Source organism: Uloborus diversus, chromosome 9 (genome assembly GCF_026930045.1).
Source record: "Uloborus diversus isolate 005 chromosome 9, Udiv.v.3.1, whole genome shotgun sequence".
NCBI classification, from domain to species: domain Eukaryota; kingdom Metazoa; phylum Arthropoda; class Arachnida; order Araneae; family Uloboridae; genus Uloborus; species Uloborus diversus.
In genome coordinates, this window is record NC_072739.1 from 123,385,979 (window position 1) to 123,398,839 (window position 12,861).

A 12,861-nucleotide genomic window follows, 5' to 3' on the forward strand; every position below is an offset into this window, starting at 1 on the left:
TCTGAAGTTTGATCAATATTTACTATTTCACGATGCCGCCAGTTCAATTTGAAATTAGGATTATACTAATTAGCAGGCTTAAAAAAAAGGAGGAGGTTCTGAACTCGTCGGATTTGTTTTTTTCTTTGTACAATGTTCCATAAATACTAGAAGATACCTGTACCCAAAGGCGTGCACAGGGAGAGAGGGAGGGACACCTGTTGGCCCGGGCCCAAGCCTGAAGGGAGTGAAATATAGGGGTAAACAATATGGTAGGCGCCGGAAAAGTCATTTGTGACGGTCCCAAAATTTCTGTGCACGCCCCTGCCTGTACCGATAAGGAAAATTCTTTTTTTTTTGTTTGAAACGGTATGCTTCCCCGGCGGTCTAATGGTAATGAAGTTCAAGTTTGATGAAATTGAAGGAACTCTTCAAATATCCCACTCACATTTAAATCGATTTGTACTTTGTTAACTTTGTATACCGTCTCACTTAATGAACCGGTATTTATGATTTTTTTTTTGTTTAGTGGTGGTTTTGTTTAGGGATGATCTAACTTAGGTTCCAAATCTTTGATCTACCCTCTCTATTCTTTAGGGAAAAGTTATGCGTAAAAAACAATAAATTTCATGTAATTTCCCTCACAAACGATTAAATATAAAACCCATTGATAAAAAAAGGCCATAAAACAAAGGTATATACTTTCTTTACCTATAGTTAAAGAAAGTACTAAAAAAATTATTCTTAAGAGTAATCATAATGAAAATTTTGAATCAAGGATTCTCTGAAGCAAACATAAAATTCATTCCGGTGGAATTTTTTATCTTCATCTATAGTGGGGCCATGTGAAGAAACATGCGACTTTTATCACGAGTTACATGACACGAAACATGAATTACAATTTACAATATTACAATTTTAAAATTTACAATGTTACAAATTTAATCTTAAAGCGATTTCTGCTTTTTTTTAGTGACTCATGCATTTGCTTCCGGAAAGCAAACTTTGATAAATTTGAACTAATGATGAAAACAATTTTTTTTTGTTCATAGTTACGCATTTGAAAAAACCTTTCTTCACAGTCGTCGGAAGCCTCCGAGACGCTGTGTTATTTACACCACTAAAAAGCAAAAAATAAATTACTTTTAAATTAAAAAAAAAAAAAACGCCTTCAAAAAACACCTAGGAACTAAAAAGATGTCCGTGTTTTCTTGCAATGTTCAAATAATTCCAGAACGATTTCCGTCAAATAACAAAATTAGTTATCTTTAAATAGCAACAAACCTTTTGTTTGCTAGAAAACATTGCTTCTTTAAAAATGTAATCGGCCGAAAAGTGTCCTTATCAAAACATTTTTAATCAACCGATAATCGGGACATTGAGTGCAGAATAAGTGCTAATGTACTCCCAATAAGATGCAGATTTCGTTTCATTTCTTTCCATTTTTAACGTTATAAATATTTTTACATCTTATTTTAAACATCGTTTTCTTGTAAACAGATTATATAAAAACTCAAACAGAATGGAAAAATAGTGAGGATAGCAGCAGTAATAAAATAATGTGTTGAGCAAAAAGCATGTTAAAGGTACCAAATTACCTTCAAAACATACTTTTAAACACAAGGTAAAATCAAATGTTTTTTAATTTTAAACTATAATTTACTTTTAAAAATTCTACTCAAATCTTAAAAAATCTTTTACAATTTTTAAATTTTGAATGATTTTTTAAAATCTAATCCTGAACTTTTCTTTTTCAAACCCTCTTTTTCTTTTTTGTTTCTATGTACTTGAGATGAAAAATTATACCTATAGCCAACATGAAACATATAACGTCTGTTTTCCAGACAACTAATCTTGAGTCGCAATTCCTTCAAAACCTTTTTTTTTTACAGAATCCATTTACTGTCATCATGATATCTAAAAACATAATTAAAGTATAAACTTTCGTTATATGTGTTAATCATATACCTTTCATATAACAAAAAGTTATTTTTCTTTTTTAAAATTCATAAATTAATTCTTTATTTACAAGGGCCTTTAGAGGGACTGATCACTAACCCATTAGAGAAAGGATCATAATTTTAAGGTCGCTTTGAATATTAGTTATTTATAATTAATAGTGAAAAAGAAATTGAAACACTGACGCAATTCTTTTTCCTATCCACTGTTGATAAACTCTAAAATTTCCCTAAATTTACGCATTTATTCAGAAACTAAGCAAACAAATAAAATTTATAGTTAATAAATCATCGTTTGATCAAAAAAGTACAATGCATGTGCAGAAATTACATTATTTCAAAAATTTTAGATAAAACATTGTCCGTCGTTTCAAAGCCAATTTCCGGCCAATTTGCCGGTAAATATTACGTCATTGATATAAATTTTTTAGATTCCTATACTTCACTACTTTGAACAACGAACGTTTCTTTTTCTGTGCAATACAGGACCCAATTATGGCTTCTAGGGTACTGAGCACCAACGATTTTGGTGCCTCCTTTCGTATATAGTGGTTGCCCTAGTTACAGTAGGACGTAAACATAAAAACTATTTCTTATATAACTTTTAAATGTAGTGATAATGAAAGTGTTAAGTAGGGATACGCCGATTGATAAGTGCTTTTACAGTACTTGATGCTTTATTTGAAAGAGTTTAGATGAATTTCACGAGACAAAACAAAAGTTAGAGTTTTTAAAGCAATACGTTCTAACGACGTCTGATTTAATTTCAATATTTACTTTCGTCAGTGAGTGACCGATTAAAATACACTATCAGACGTTTTAAACAGCAATTGAAAACGTTCCTTTTCACAATAAAAGAACAAATATGAGGCAAAAAAAAAAAAAAAAAAAACTCATATCAACGAAAAGAAAATCAGATAACGCACTTTTGGTTTAATCATTACATTCAATTCGTAGACAAAATACATTTAGATAAACAATAGTGGTCGGTTGACAACAAATATTTTTCACTTAACGACACGTCAGTCAAATTGTACTTAATCAGAGAAATATTGCATCTCTGATATGTTGATGCTTGTATAAAAGAAGCGACTGTAAAATCCATATTTATTACGACTCTTTGGGATGAACGAGTAAAAGCATTTTTAGCGTGAATATTTATTAATTAGAGTGTCTTTGGTCAAGAAATAATATTGTTGTAGCGACATGAAAATTCATTATTATAAAAAACCGGGCTCGGAATAAAATATTCTTACTGCATTGGAGGTTTCAAAAATCAAGGTAAACTATAAGGTATTTTTATCTCTGGAAATTTAATGATTTATATAATTTCTTATTACGTTAATGTTTTTTATTATGCGACGTTTTTCTGAATTCAGGAAAACCACACGTTCTTAAATTAATTAAACTTTTTTGTTTACGTTTACTCAAAAATGTCTGTAGGTTATTCTATATTTTACAAAAAGTATTTTTTTCCCCACAAATAAATTTATATTTACCTGAATTTTATGTAACTGAATTAAAAAAGCCTCTTTTAAAAACATTTTAAATAACTAGAAAGCTTAAATGTAAATTTATTAGTATTTTTCTTAATTTTTCTTTCTTAAGGAAGAAAACAGTCTTAATATTAGTCAAATACTTTGGTACAGTTAATTTTTAAAAAAATCAATAAATAAATTTTTAAACAGTTATTTGCGTCTTAGTTGTATCTTTATCAAGAACATTCTTTAGTGGAAATATTCTTTAGTGGATTATCATCCTTTGTAATAGAGGGTTTACACACAATGCTAAGCTGAAGATGGATTTTATTTAGAAGAACAAACACTAAAATGCAAATATAATAAGAACATTGAAGGCTTAATTCTGCCCCCAGAATCTCAGCTCCCTCACTTCTATTTATTGCAACGAAATTTTACAAATTAATGGTAAGCAACGGAGTTCATTAATTCCGTATGAGACCCCTTTGAGTTGATAACTATTTTTTTACTGCATGTAAGCTTTCAGTTATTCTATTTAAAATAAAAATAAATATATCAATAAATAAGAATAAAAACATGATAAAAATGAATAAATAAATAAATAACTTTAAAAATAAATAATTGAATTGGAATAAAAACTTCATAAAAAAAGGTAAAAAATAAATAAATAAGAATATAATAAACAAACAAGAATTTAAAAAATATTTAAAATAAATGTGGTAAAAAATAAGAATAAATAAATAAGAAAATGAACAAAAATAAAAATAAATTTATTAAAATAAATTTCGAAAAAAAAGAAAAGAAAAAAAAATAAAAAAAAAAATAAAAACAAGTAAATGAATAAGTAAATACATTTGAGGTAGTGAGAAACAAAGGGATGTAAGTGGCAAAATAAAATAAAAATGTAAATAACACTAGTCAACAAAAATTAACTTTTTGTCCGCATCCTGGTTTCAAATAGTCAATTCCAACTAATTTTGAACGAGAAAAACGAATATGGTAGTGGTAGTTTTTTTTTTATTGGTTCTTGTTTTCAAGATATATTAAAACCCACTGAAGAAAGATACACAGCAATCACACACTGATCTAAAGGTAATGTTAAGAAGGGGACCCCCCCCCATGTGCAATAAATGTTATTAAATAGGTCCTTTGTTATTAAATAAAGCATATTTTTTGGAAAGCGGTGGTTGCTTTTGGCTTATTGCTGTAAACGCTTTATTTTTGATTGCTTTTTGTACGTCGAAGAAAGACCACCACTAGTAATAGTTCAGCAGCATTTGCCGAGCATTAACTCAGCCCAATGGCCCTGATATATGCGTTCCATCGTAGAGACCTTTCCTAATGCTCACTGCTCACAACTTTAGTTTTTAAACTTACGAATACTCATTATCCTGGAAAGAACCTGGAAGAAGTGAACAAAATAGAGTTTCAGAGTCACATTATTTATCAAAGGTCACAGAACTTCCGCAAGAATTGTTTGACTAACTGTTTTTAGTTCTTGTCTTCTCTGCTGCTTAAAAATACTTGTAATATACCATTAAAGGCTGCCTGGGTGTTTTTTTTCTCCCTACGCAATTTTTTTCTCCAAAAACACTACCATTTTTCCAATATATAAGATGATTTTTCAAGTTAAAGTTTTCTTATAATGATTTCAAAACTTTGCACAATTTCAGAAGTGGTCTCACCTGCAGCATTGGCTAAGATGGATTCCCTAAAACAGAAGCCCAATTCCAAGAGCCTTCAAGGAAAAGTATTTTTGTTGTATCAGAAGGTTCTGAACGATGTTTTTGAGACTTTATGGTCAAAGTTTCATCCTACAGTCGGTCAATGTATCGCAACGGTGTTAATATTCTTGGCTGCTGTAACCATGAAAGGTAACAATAAGCTACAGTGGCTCCCAAAAGTGTTCGTACACCTACGACTTTCAATGAAATAGGCCCTTATCGATTGGTTAGAATTAATATTTCCGAATAGGTATTTTATTATAAGATCTATGATCTATTTTTAACAAAACTACATGAAAAATTTAAATAAAACATTAAAACTTAATTTTTAAAAAATCAAAAACCAAAAAGTGCCGGAAATTTTATCTCACAAAAGTCTTTGTACACTTTGAAAAAACGTCAAAAAATTAGTAAATAATATAACTTTTTACTAAGTTATTATTTAGTAGAATATCATGCAGTAACAACAACAGCTTTTTAACGTCTGGGAATAGATTTCATTGTTTTTTCTTTCTTTTTTTGTGCAATTTCTGAGTAAGTGTTCAGCTGCACTACGAGTCTTACTGTTTCTAGCTCGCTTTTCGTTTCAATGGTGTATTTTCGTAATCTAGCCACCAGATATCTCCAAATATGTTCCATTAAGTTTAAATTTGGTGATTGAGGAGATATTTCTAAGCTTAAGGACAAATTTTGAGGCACCAAACGCGAACGTGTGCTTCTTATCGTTATTTTGATAAAAAACAAAGTAGTTTCCGATTACCAAATTTTGGGCCAATAGTTTGAAATTGTTTTTTAAAATATTTAAATGAACAGCATAATTCATTATTTCACCAAAAAATTCCAAATTTCCAAGTCCTGATGCTGAGATGCACCCTCACACAAAAACACCTCCACCGTTCTGATTAACTGATCCAACTAAGTTCTTAAGATTAAATTCCTCATTTTTTTCTTCCATTTAAAATTATACAACAATTTACCTTAAAATGTTGAATTTATTTTCATTTATAAGTAAGACGTTTTTCCGAAACCTTTTGAGCTTATTTATCATTGATTTTACGACGGAAAGCGTAAGCTTACTGTTTTTCGCACGACCAAGAAAATTTCTGCGGGAAGAGGTCCCATTTAATCCAGCTAATCAGAAAAATTGGCGAATAATTTCAGGTAAAAATTAAACGTAAAATGTTTCATCCAATTCTGCAGAAACTTCTTCAGTTCTGAAATGTGTATTTTTCATGTTTTTTTTTTAACTGTAAACCTCCGATCACGCTTTGTTAACTTTGCCAGTTGACCTTTTCTTACCTTGTTTTCGATTCAAATCTTGTTTCAAAAGCATTTTATCAAGCACTTCAGTATAGCATGGTGTAAATTAACCAATTTAGAGACATTTCAAACAAATTTACGGCCACTGTGAGGGAAAAAAATCAAATATCGAATCGTGTTTGTTGTTTTCTACGCATACCTGCCATTTTAAAATAATAAGCAGAATATTAGGGAATAAATACACAAAAAATTAAAGGCAAATGACTTTATAGTATCATTACAATGCAAAAATAATAAAAAAACCACATATGATAATTTTAATTATGAATTAATTCGAAAATATTTCAGTGTACGATGACTTTTGTGGCGTATCTTTTCTCTGTCTCTTCGTTTTTTGACAAATTTCAAAAATAAAATCTGGCAATATTTTGAAAAAAAAAACTACTGGGTTTTATTCAGAATGGCATAGGAATGGTGTGCAAAAAAATTGGACTTCATATTCGAATTTAGTTTTGCATTATTGTGGTTTTACTACAAAATGTCAAGGTGTACGAACACTTTTGGGAGCCACTGTATCTCATATTACTTAATAACATGTAAGGTAAACACACCAATAGTAAAGTGCTTCAGTAAAGCGCATTTCAAGGTTTATATTTGTAAAAATAGAATTTTAGTTTTTCCAATGGATTCAAAAGTGCAGTTTGAACCCATTGGGTAACTTGGAATCCTATTTTTTCAAATATAAACCTTGAAGTGGCCACTACTGAAGCACTATTATAAGAACTGGCCACTACTGTTGTGTTAACCTTATCCTAACTTTTTTATTGCGGAAATATTCTCAGGGAAAGGTTTTTTTTTCTGGCGCTTGGCTGTCGTCGCACTAGAGCGGCAGTAGGAGTGTGACACTCACTGCAACCCATGTAACGCAAGTAAGGTTTATATGTTTCATACAAGTTTCAAAATAGTGAAGTTGCAACCTATTAAATGTTCATATTTTGGCTATTGCATATTGTTAATTGACCCTCAAAACTAAAAAATTCACCATCGCCGAATTTTAAAACACCGTGGTTGATTTTTAATGAATTTTTAAAAATCCACCCGCAAAAGTGCGCTCTTCTGAAACGTCACAAGCCTACGTCACAGGGCGCGAATGGGCAGCCTTCCGCCGAAGATCCCTTGTTTTCGCTAGGGACATTTTGAGCGCGCTGATATTTTTATTTTTTAGAAATTCAATAATCCTTTTGAACACACTATGGAGGCCGGATTCGTTAAAGCACAATCTAATTAATCTTCCTCAAATAATATCAATGGTGATATTCGAATATATCCGAGAGGATGAGAGGTTTAATGTTCCAGAAACGCGAGGAGATAAGCCTTTTACGTTTCATCTTCGAAGTCGAATGCACGTTCTTCGATTTCTCCCATGACATGGGAACACGTTCGCTAGCGTTTTTCTCCTATCGGACGTCACTTCCTATGCCATCTGACGTCACAGGCGCTTGAACTTTAAAAATTAATTTAAAAAAACTACTTATCGTATCGCAAAAATTTTTTCACCTATGATGTTCATACATGTTACTCTATCATATAAAAATAAAATTGAAAAATCGAAAACTTCCCTATTGGTTGTCAAAACGCTGGCAACCATTTTAAAACCTTTATGAAACAAAGTGTGTTGCACTGGAAACTGCCGCTCGTTTGAGCGGTCGTAGTAGCGAAAAGGACAAAAATGTTTCCAAAAACGGAACTAAATAGGAATAAAAGGAAAACTTCACTTTCATTCCAATGTGCGGAATAGTCTTAAATGTTAAAACCCCAGAGAATCTTTGTATCTATCTATCTATCTATGCATGTCGCTCTAACTTTCTCCGAATGCCAGAGAATTGACGGTCGAACCAGGTATCGAAATATTCGTAATTTTTCGGACATCATATTTCGGCAGTTCTCGTTTTTTGAATACTTATAATTAGCGGATATATTAACTGAAACGTCAATCGTCAAGGACGTTTCTACCGTCGGTTATTTGCAGCTTACCAGTTTCTCTCCTCAGATTTTTTTTTCTCCCCAAGTTCGCTTCTTGGCTCTGCAAAATTATGATTTTTTTTCTTCCTGTTGCTTATGATCTCTCTTTCTGCTTAAAGCGGAAGCGTTTCGATCTTTGAATGGTTCGAGTTAATGGTTAAGAGGTGCGCGGCGGATTTGCAATGGTTCTGGAGGTGCACCGAGCTGAAAATTAATGTACTGTTTATTAATTAATGTACCAACCACAGGCAGCAAGAAAGTTAGAGGTGCGCGGACCTTGGAATGGTTTCCGCGAAAGTAGGTTAAGTTATAGGTGTGATATGCCTATAATTAATGTGCTGCTCATTAAAGGAGTGACTCCCGTTAAAGTACCCGCCCCCACAAGGGCAGGAATTCGTCTTTTAAACTGATCGATACATGGCAGCCTCCACCATCTTAGGCAAGGGTGCCCATATAGGGGGGGGGGGGGGGTCATGGCGCAGACTGCGCCATTGAAATTTTTAGGAGGGGGATTGTTTTGAGGGGCATTTTTTCTCTTTTTAGGAGGGGCTCTTGTTTTTTGGGGGGTGGGTTCACGATATTTAGGGGTTAGGTGCGCCCTTGATCTTAGGGGGGGGGGGCACCCGTCTTAGGTATAAACTTCATTCGCGGGAAAGGTAGACTAGATGTAAACAGAGAATTGTGCCATTTGGCGACCACAATCACATGCTTGGCTTGGACAAGAATAAATTGGTGCCAAGCAGACGGAAAATACGAAGCCTATTGGTTAACTTTGCTTCATTCAAGAGAAAATCCCAAAAGTGACATAGCGGCAAACCCTCTGGAAACCAACATTTTTGTTTACTTTCGCCGTGAATAGAGGGATATGAATTAAAACCGAAATCTTCATCAACTCTGCGCCCTCGGAAACCGAGCCCAACCGATCTCAAGGATTTTCAAAGAGAGCAAATGGAAATAAATAAAGAAAATAAATCAAGAAGCAAAATATACGACTGTTTCTAAAAAATAAAAAAATAATAATAAATAAAATTCTGAGCTTTTTTCTTCTCTCGGATGTGGCTTTTACCGCACTTTATGCAAACAGAAAATCCGCCATCAAATGATAGAATAAGCCTAATACATTTTGAAACAATGGAGACCATTCCTACTCGTCAATTTTCGATAATTTTATTTTAAATAATTTCACAGCAAATTTATTCAAAGTATCGGTAGAAACACTTTTTTAGCTAGAGCAAGGCATAATAAGTTTTCATGAAATGCGTTATTCTTATTGTTCTAAAAGAATGTTTTATGTTCAAAAGAAACGTATTTAAAATGGAATTAGTAGAAGAAACAATAATTTCGCAAAGTAAATATGTATATTTATCTCCAGCAAACATGGTTACAATAAAAGAGAGCTTATTTAAACATCAATTCAAACATATCCTTTAAAAGAACAAAGCAAATATTAACGTGGATTCTTCTCAGCTTTAAACTTTGATTATTTGCTAAAAAAATTTTATGCCACTTAAAAAATGAAACAATTATTAGTTAAATATCTACAATGTTTATTAGTGAAGACTGTTGTAGAAGAGTTTTATGAATTAATTTAAAAACTATTTTTAACAATTTATTTTTAATTCGGTTGCATTTTGATAACAAATATTTATATAATACTTAGTGTTTCCTTAAATCTGCTTGTGTTTGGCGTTTATACCTAAAAATGTATTACTATTCAAATGTACTACTTATTTCAAACTGGCATGCTTTTATCATGAGTTTAATGGATAATTTTCGTTCGCTCTACTTTTTCCATTTGCAAGTCCTGTTTTTTGAGTGGATGCATTTTGCTGACTGCTTGGAGATTTTACGATATAGTGCAGAGCACAGCATGTTGGTAGAACAGGGGTGCATTGGAGATGTAATTGATTTTCAGCAATTGAAAACTAAGGAATTTCCAGCTAGCGACACTCTACAACTGTATTGAAGTCATAGTATTTGTCGTCAAGTTTGGTAAAAGTTGCATGGAAACTACTTACAGTGGTGGTAAAAAGAATTGCATCACGCGCCGCAAAGGAGAAGAATATCATCCCGACTGCATTCAACACGCAGTCAAAGCATCCCATATCCCAGATGATTTGGGGATGTATTTCTGATCAAGGAGTTGGTGGGCTTCACTTTGTGCAAGGAACAGTAAACGCTCAGGTGTATATTGGCATTCTGGAGGAGAAATTGTTTCCTACTATCCGGGATCACTTTACTTCAGTTCCAAACGTCATTTTCCAGGATGAGTCTGCTTCATGGCATAGGGCAAAACTGGTAAGTAACAGTTTAAAATACCTTTATCCTGCCATTAAACTTAAATTGACATGGGGTTAAGTATTTTTTTTTCTCTAAACTCACACGCAGGTTCAGAAATGGAAAAATGAGCAAGTGGTGAGCAGTTTGCCTTGGGGCCCGGAAACAGCCCCGATCTACTTAAACAATTATCGGATTCCTGCTGTTAAATGTTTATTTTGTAAGTTTTGCAGAATTTCACATACATTCATCGTTAATCGGTCGACCAAAACTTCTCACATAATCCCATTGTTGTGAAAATGTTGAGGGTGATGCAATTTTTTTTTACCAGCACTGTACGTATTTGGCGATATCACACCTTTTTTTTTAAGTTGCTTTTGAATGAAACAGGTGTTTAAATAAGCTTTCAAGCTCTATTAAATAATAAAAAAAATCCACCAAATAATTAAGTCGAGCTTATTGTTATTATATATTATAGCAATACTAATGAAAGCAATGGTTTTAGTTCTGATGAAAATAATGTCAGACGAGTTTTACTTGGATGCTTGAACAAAATTATGTTAAATCAGACAGGTAAAACCGTACATTATGTATTTTTAAAATAATAAAACACCATTGCTTTTATTGTTTAGGTTTATTGATAGATTTATCTTTTTCAGGGGATTGGTTACTGTTAATCTCCCACTTCATGCGTCAATTTTACGACTACAGTAACGAACAACTACATCCAAGTTGGTTATCTCAAATACAGAATCGATTTGCAGGACTTCATCGGTACATATTAACATCCATTCTGCAATCGCTTGTGATGTATTTCGGACTTTGTGGCTTTTTACAGTGGTACGTTATCAAAACTCTTTCAATATGAAAATTCTATGTTGACTTTAAAGAGAATTTTACTCACATGAAAGTATAATTTACAAACAAAAAACATAGTTACTGCTAAAAAAAAGTCTCGCGGGAACACATTTTGATCATCTAAAATTGATGATATTTACTCATTATCGTTAGCCATAATGATTGTAAAGAAAAAAATGAAGTGAAATGATGAAGCATTTAGTAATTAAACGAGTATTGCGTAATTAAGTGAACATTATCATTACGATCCATAAAAAAAATTACGATAATTTCAGCTTTAATAGGATTTTTTATGTTACTTTTTTAATGCGGATATATAAATTACACCTGCTCTTAAAAAGGATAATAAATATTTTCTAATAAATAAATTTGAAAAGTTACTGATTTAATTACAAGTTTTTGTCTTCTAAGTGAAAGAAAATGAGAATAATATCTAAAAAGTAATCATGCTTTTTATGCAATTTGTAGCATGAGAAAAATGGGAAAATTTCACAAAGGAAGTTTTCCGAAAATGAGTGCATGGGTTTAAGGGATTTTTTTTCCAGCTTTATTATGTTACAGTTTTTAAACTACAGTAGAACCCAGGACTGCGGAGTCTAAAGGAAAATAATGATTTAACTCAAAACTCAGTTCGACTCCGCAAGCACCGGCAGAGTTGCGGATTTTGAAGGAAAATGACCGACTCTGACTCTTGGAATTTCAAACCTCCAGCTCTCAACTCCGACTAATTTGACTTAATACCAGCCCGACTCCGACTCCGCAGCCATGGTAGAACCTCCATTGACCGCAGTGATCGGGATCCGACAAAATACGGTTTAACGAAAACTCCAGATAAAAGAGAATACAGAGAAATCCAGTTCAACAATTCAAAGTAACTATTAAAAAAATTAATTTGAATTCTGAAATTTTGAATTCAAATTATGTTTTTCGCAATCACGAGTTGCGACAGGGCCCTACTCATTGGGGGCTATTGTTTCTAGAAACAGCTCCTGTCCCCCCAAGCCTACCCCTCCTCCTAGGCGCTTACGTGTGTATAGTTGTGTGTGTGCGTGCAGGCGTGTGTGTATATGTAGGCACGCGTGCCTGCATGTGTAGGCTTGTGTGTGTTCGTAGACCTGCGTGTATGCACGTAGGCGTGTGTGTATGTGTGTAAAGGCTTGTGTGTATGAGCGTATGTGTGTGTGCGTGCAGGCGTGTGTGTATATGTAAGCACGCGTGCGTGCATGTGCAGGCTTGTGTGTGTGCGTAGACCTGTGTGTATGCACGTAGGCGTGTGTGTAGTTGTGTAAAGGCTTGTGTGTATGA

At 32.9% G+C, this 12,861-nt stretch overlaps 1 protein-coding gene across 1 annotated transcript in view; it reads left to right on the forward strand.

The window, feature by feature from the left end:
- The first annotated feature begins 3,076 nt into the window (after positions 1-3,076).
- The window catches only part of LOC129229885 (putative methylsterol monooxygenase DDB_G0269788), a 33,616-nt gene continuing 23,831 nt past the window's right edge, over positions 3,077-12,861 (forward strand). Inside the window, exons 1-3 of the mRNA XM_054864264.1 lie at positions 3,077-3,218; positions 5,089-5,289; positions 11,358-11,538. Coding sequence (XP_054720239.1) covers positions 5,118-5,289; positions 11,358-11,538 — 353 coding nt within the window. The 5' untranslated portion in view covers positions 3,077-3,218; positions 5,089-5,117. The remainder of the gene's footprint in view (positions 3,219-5,088; positions 5,290-11,357; positions 11,539-12,861) is intronic.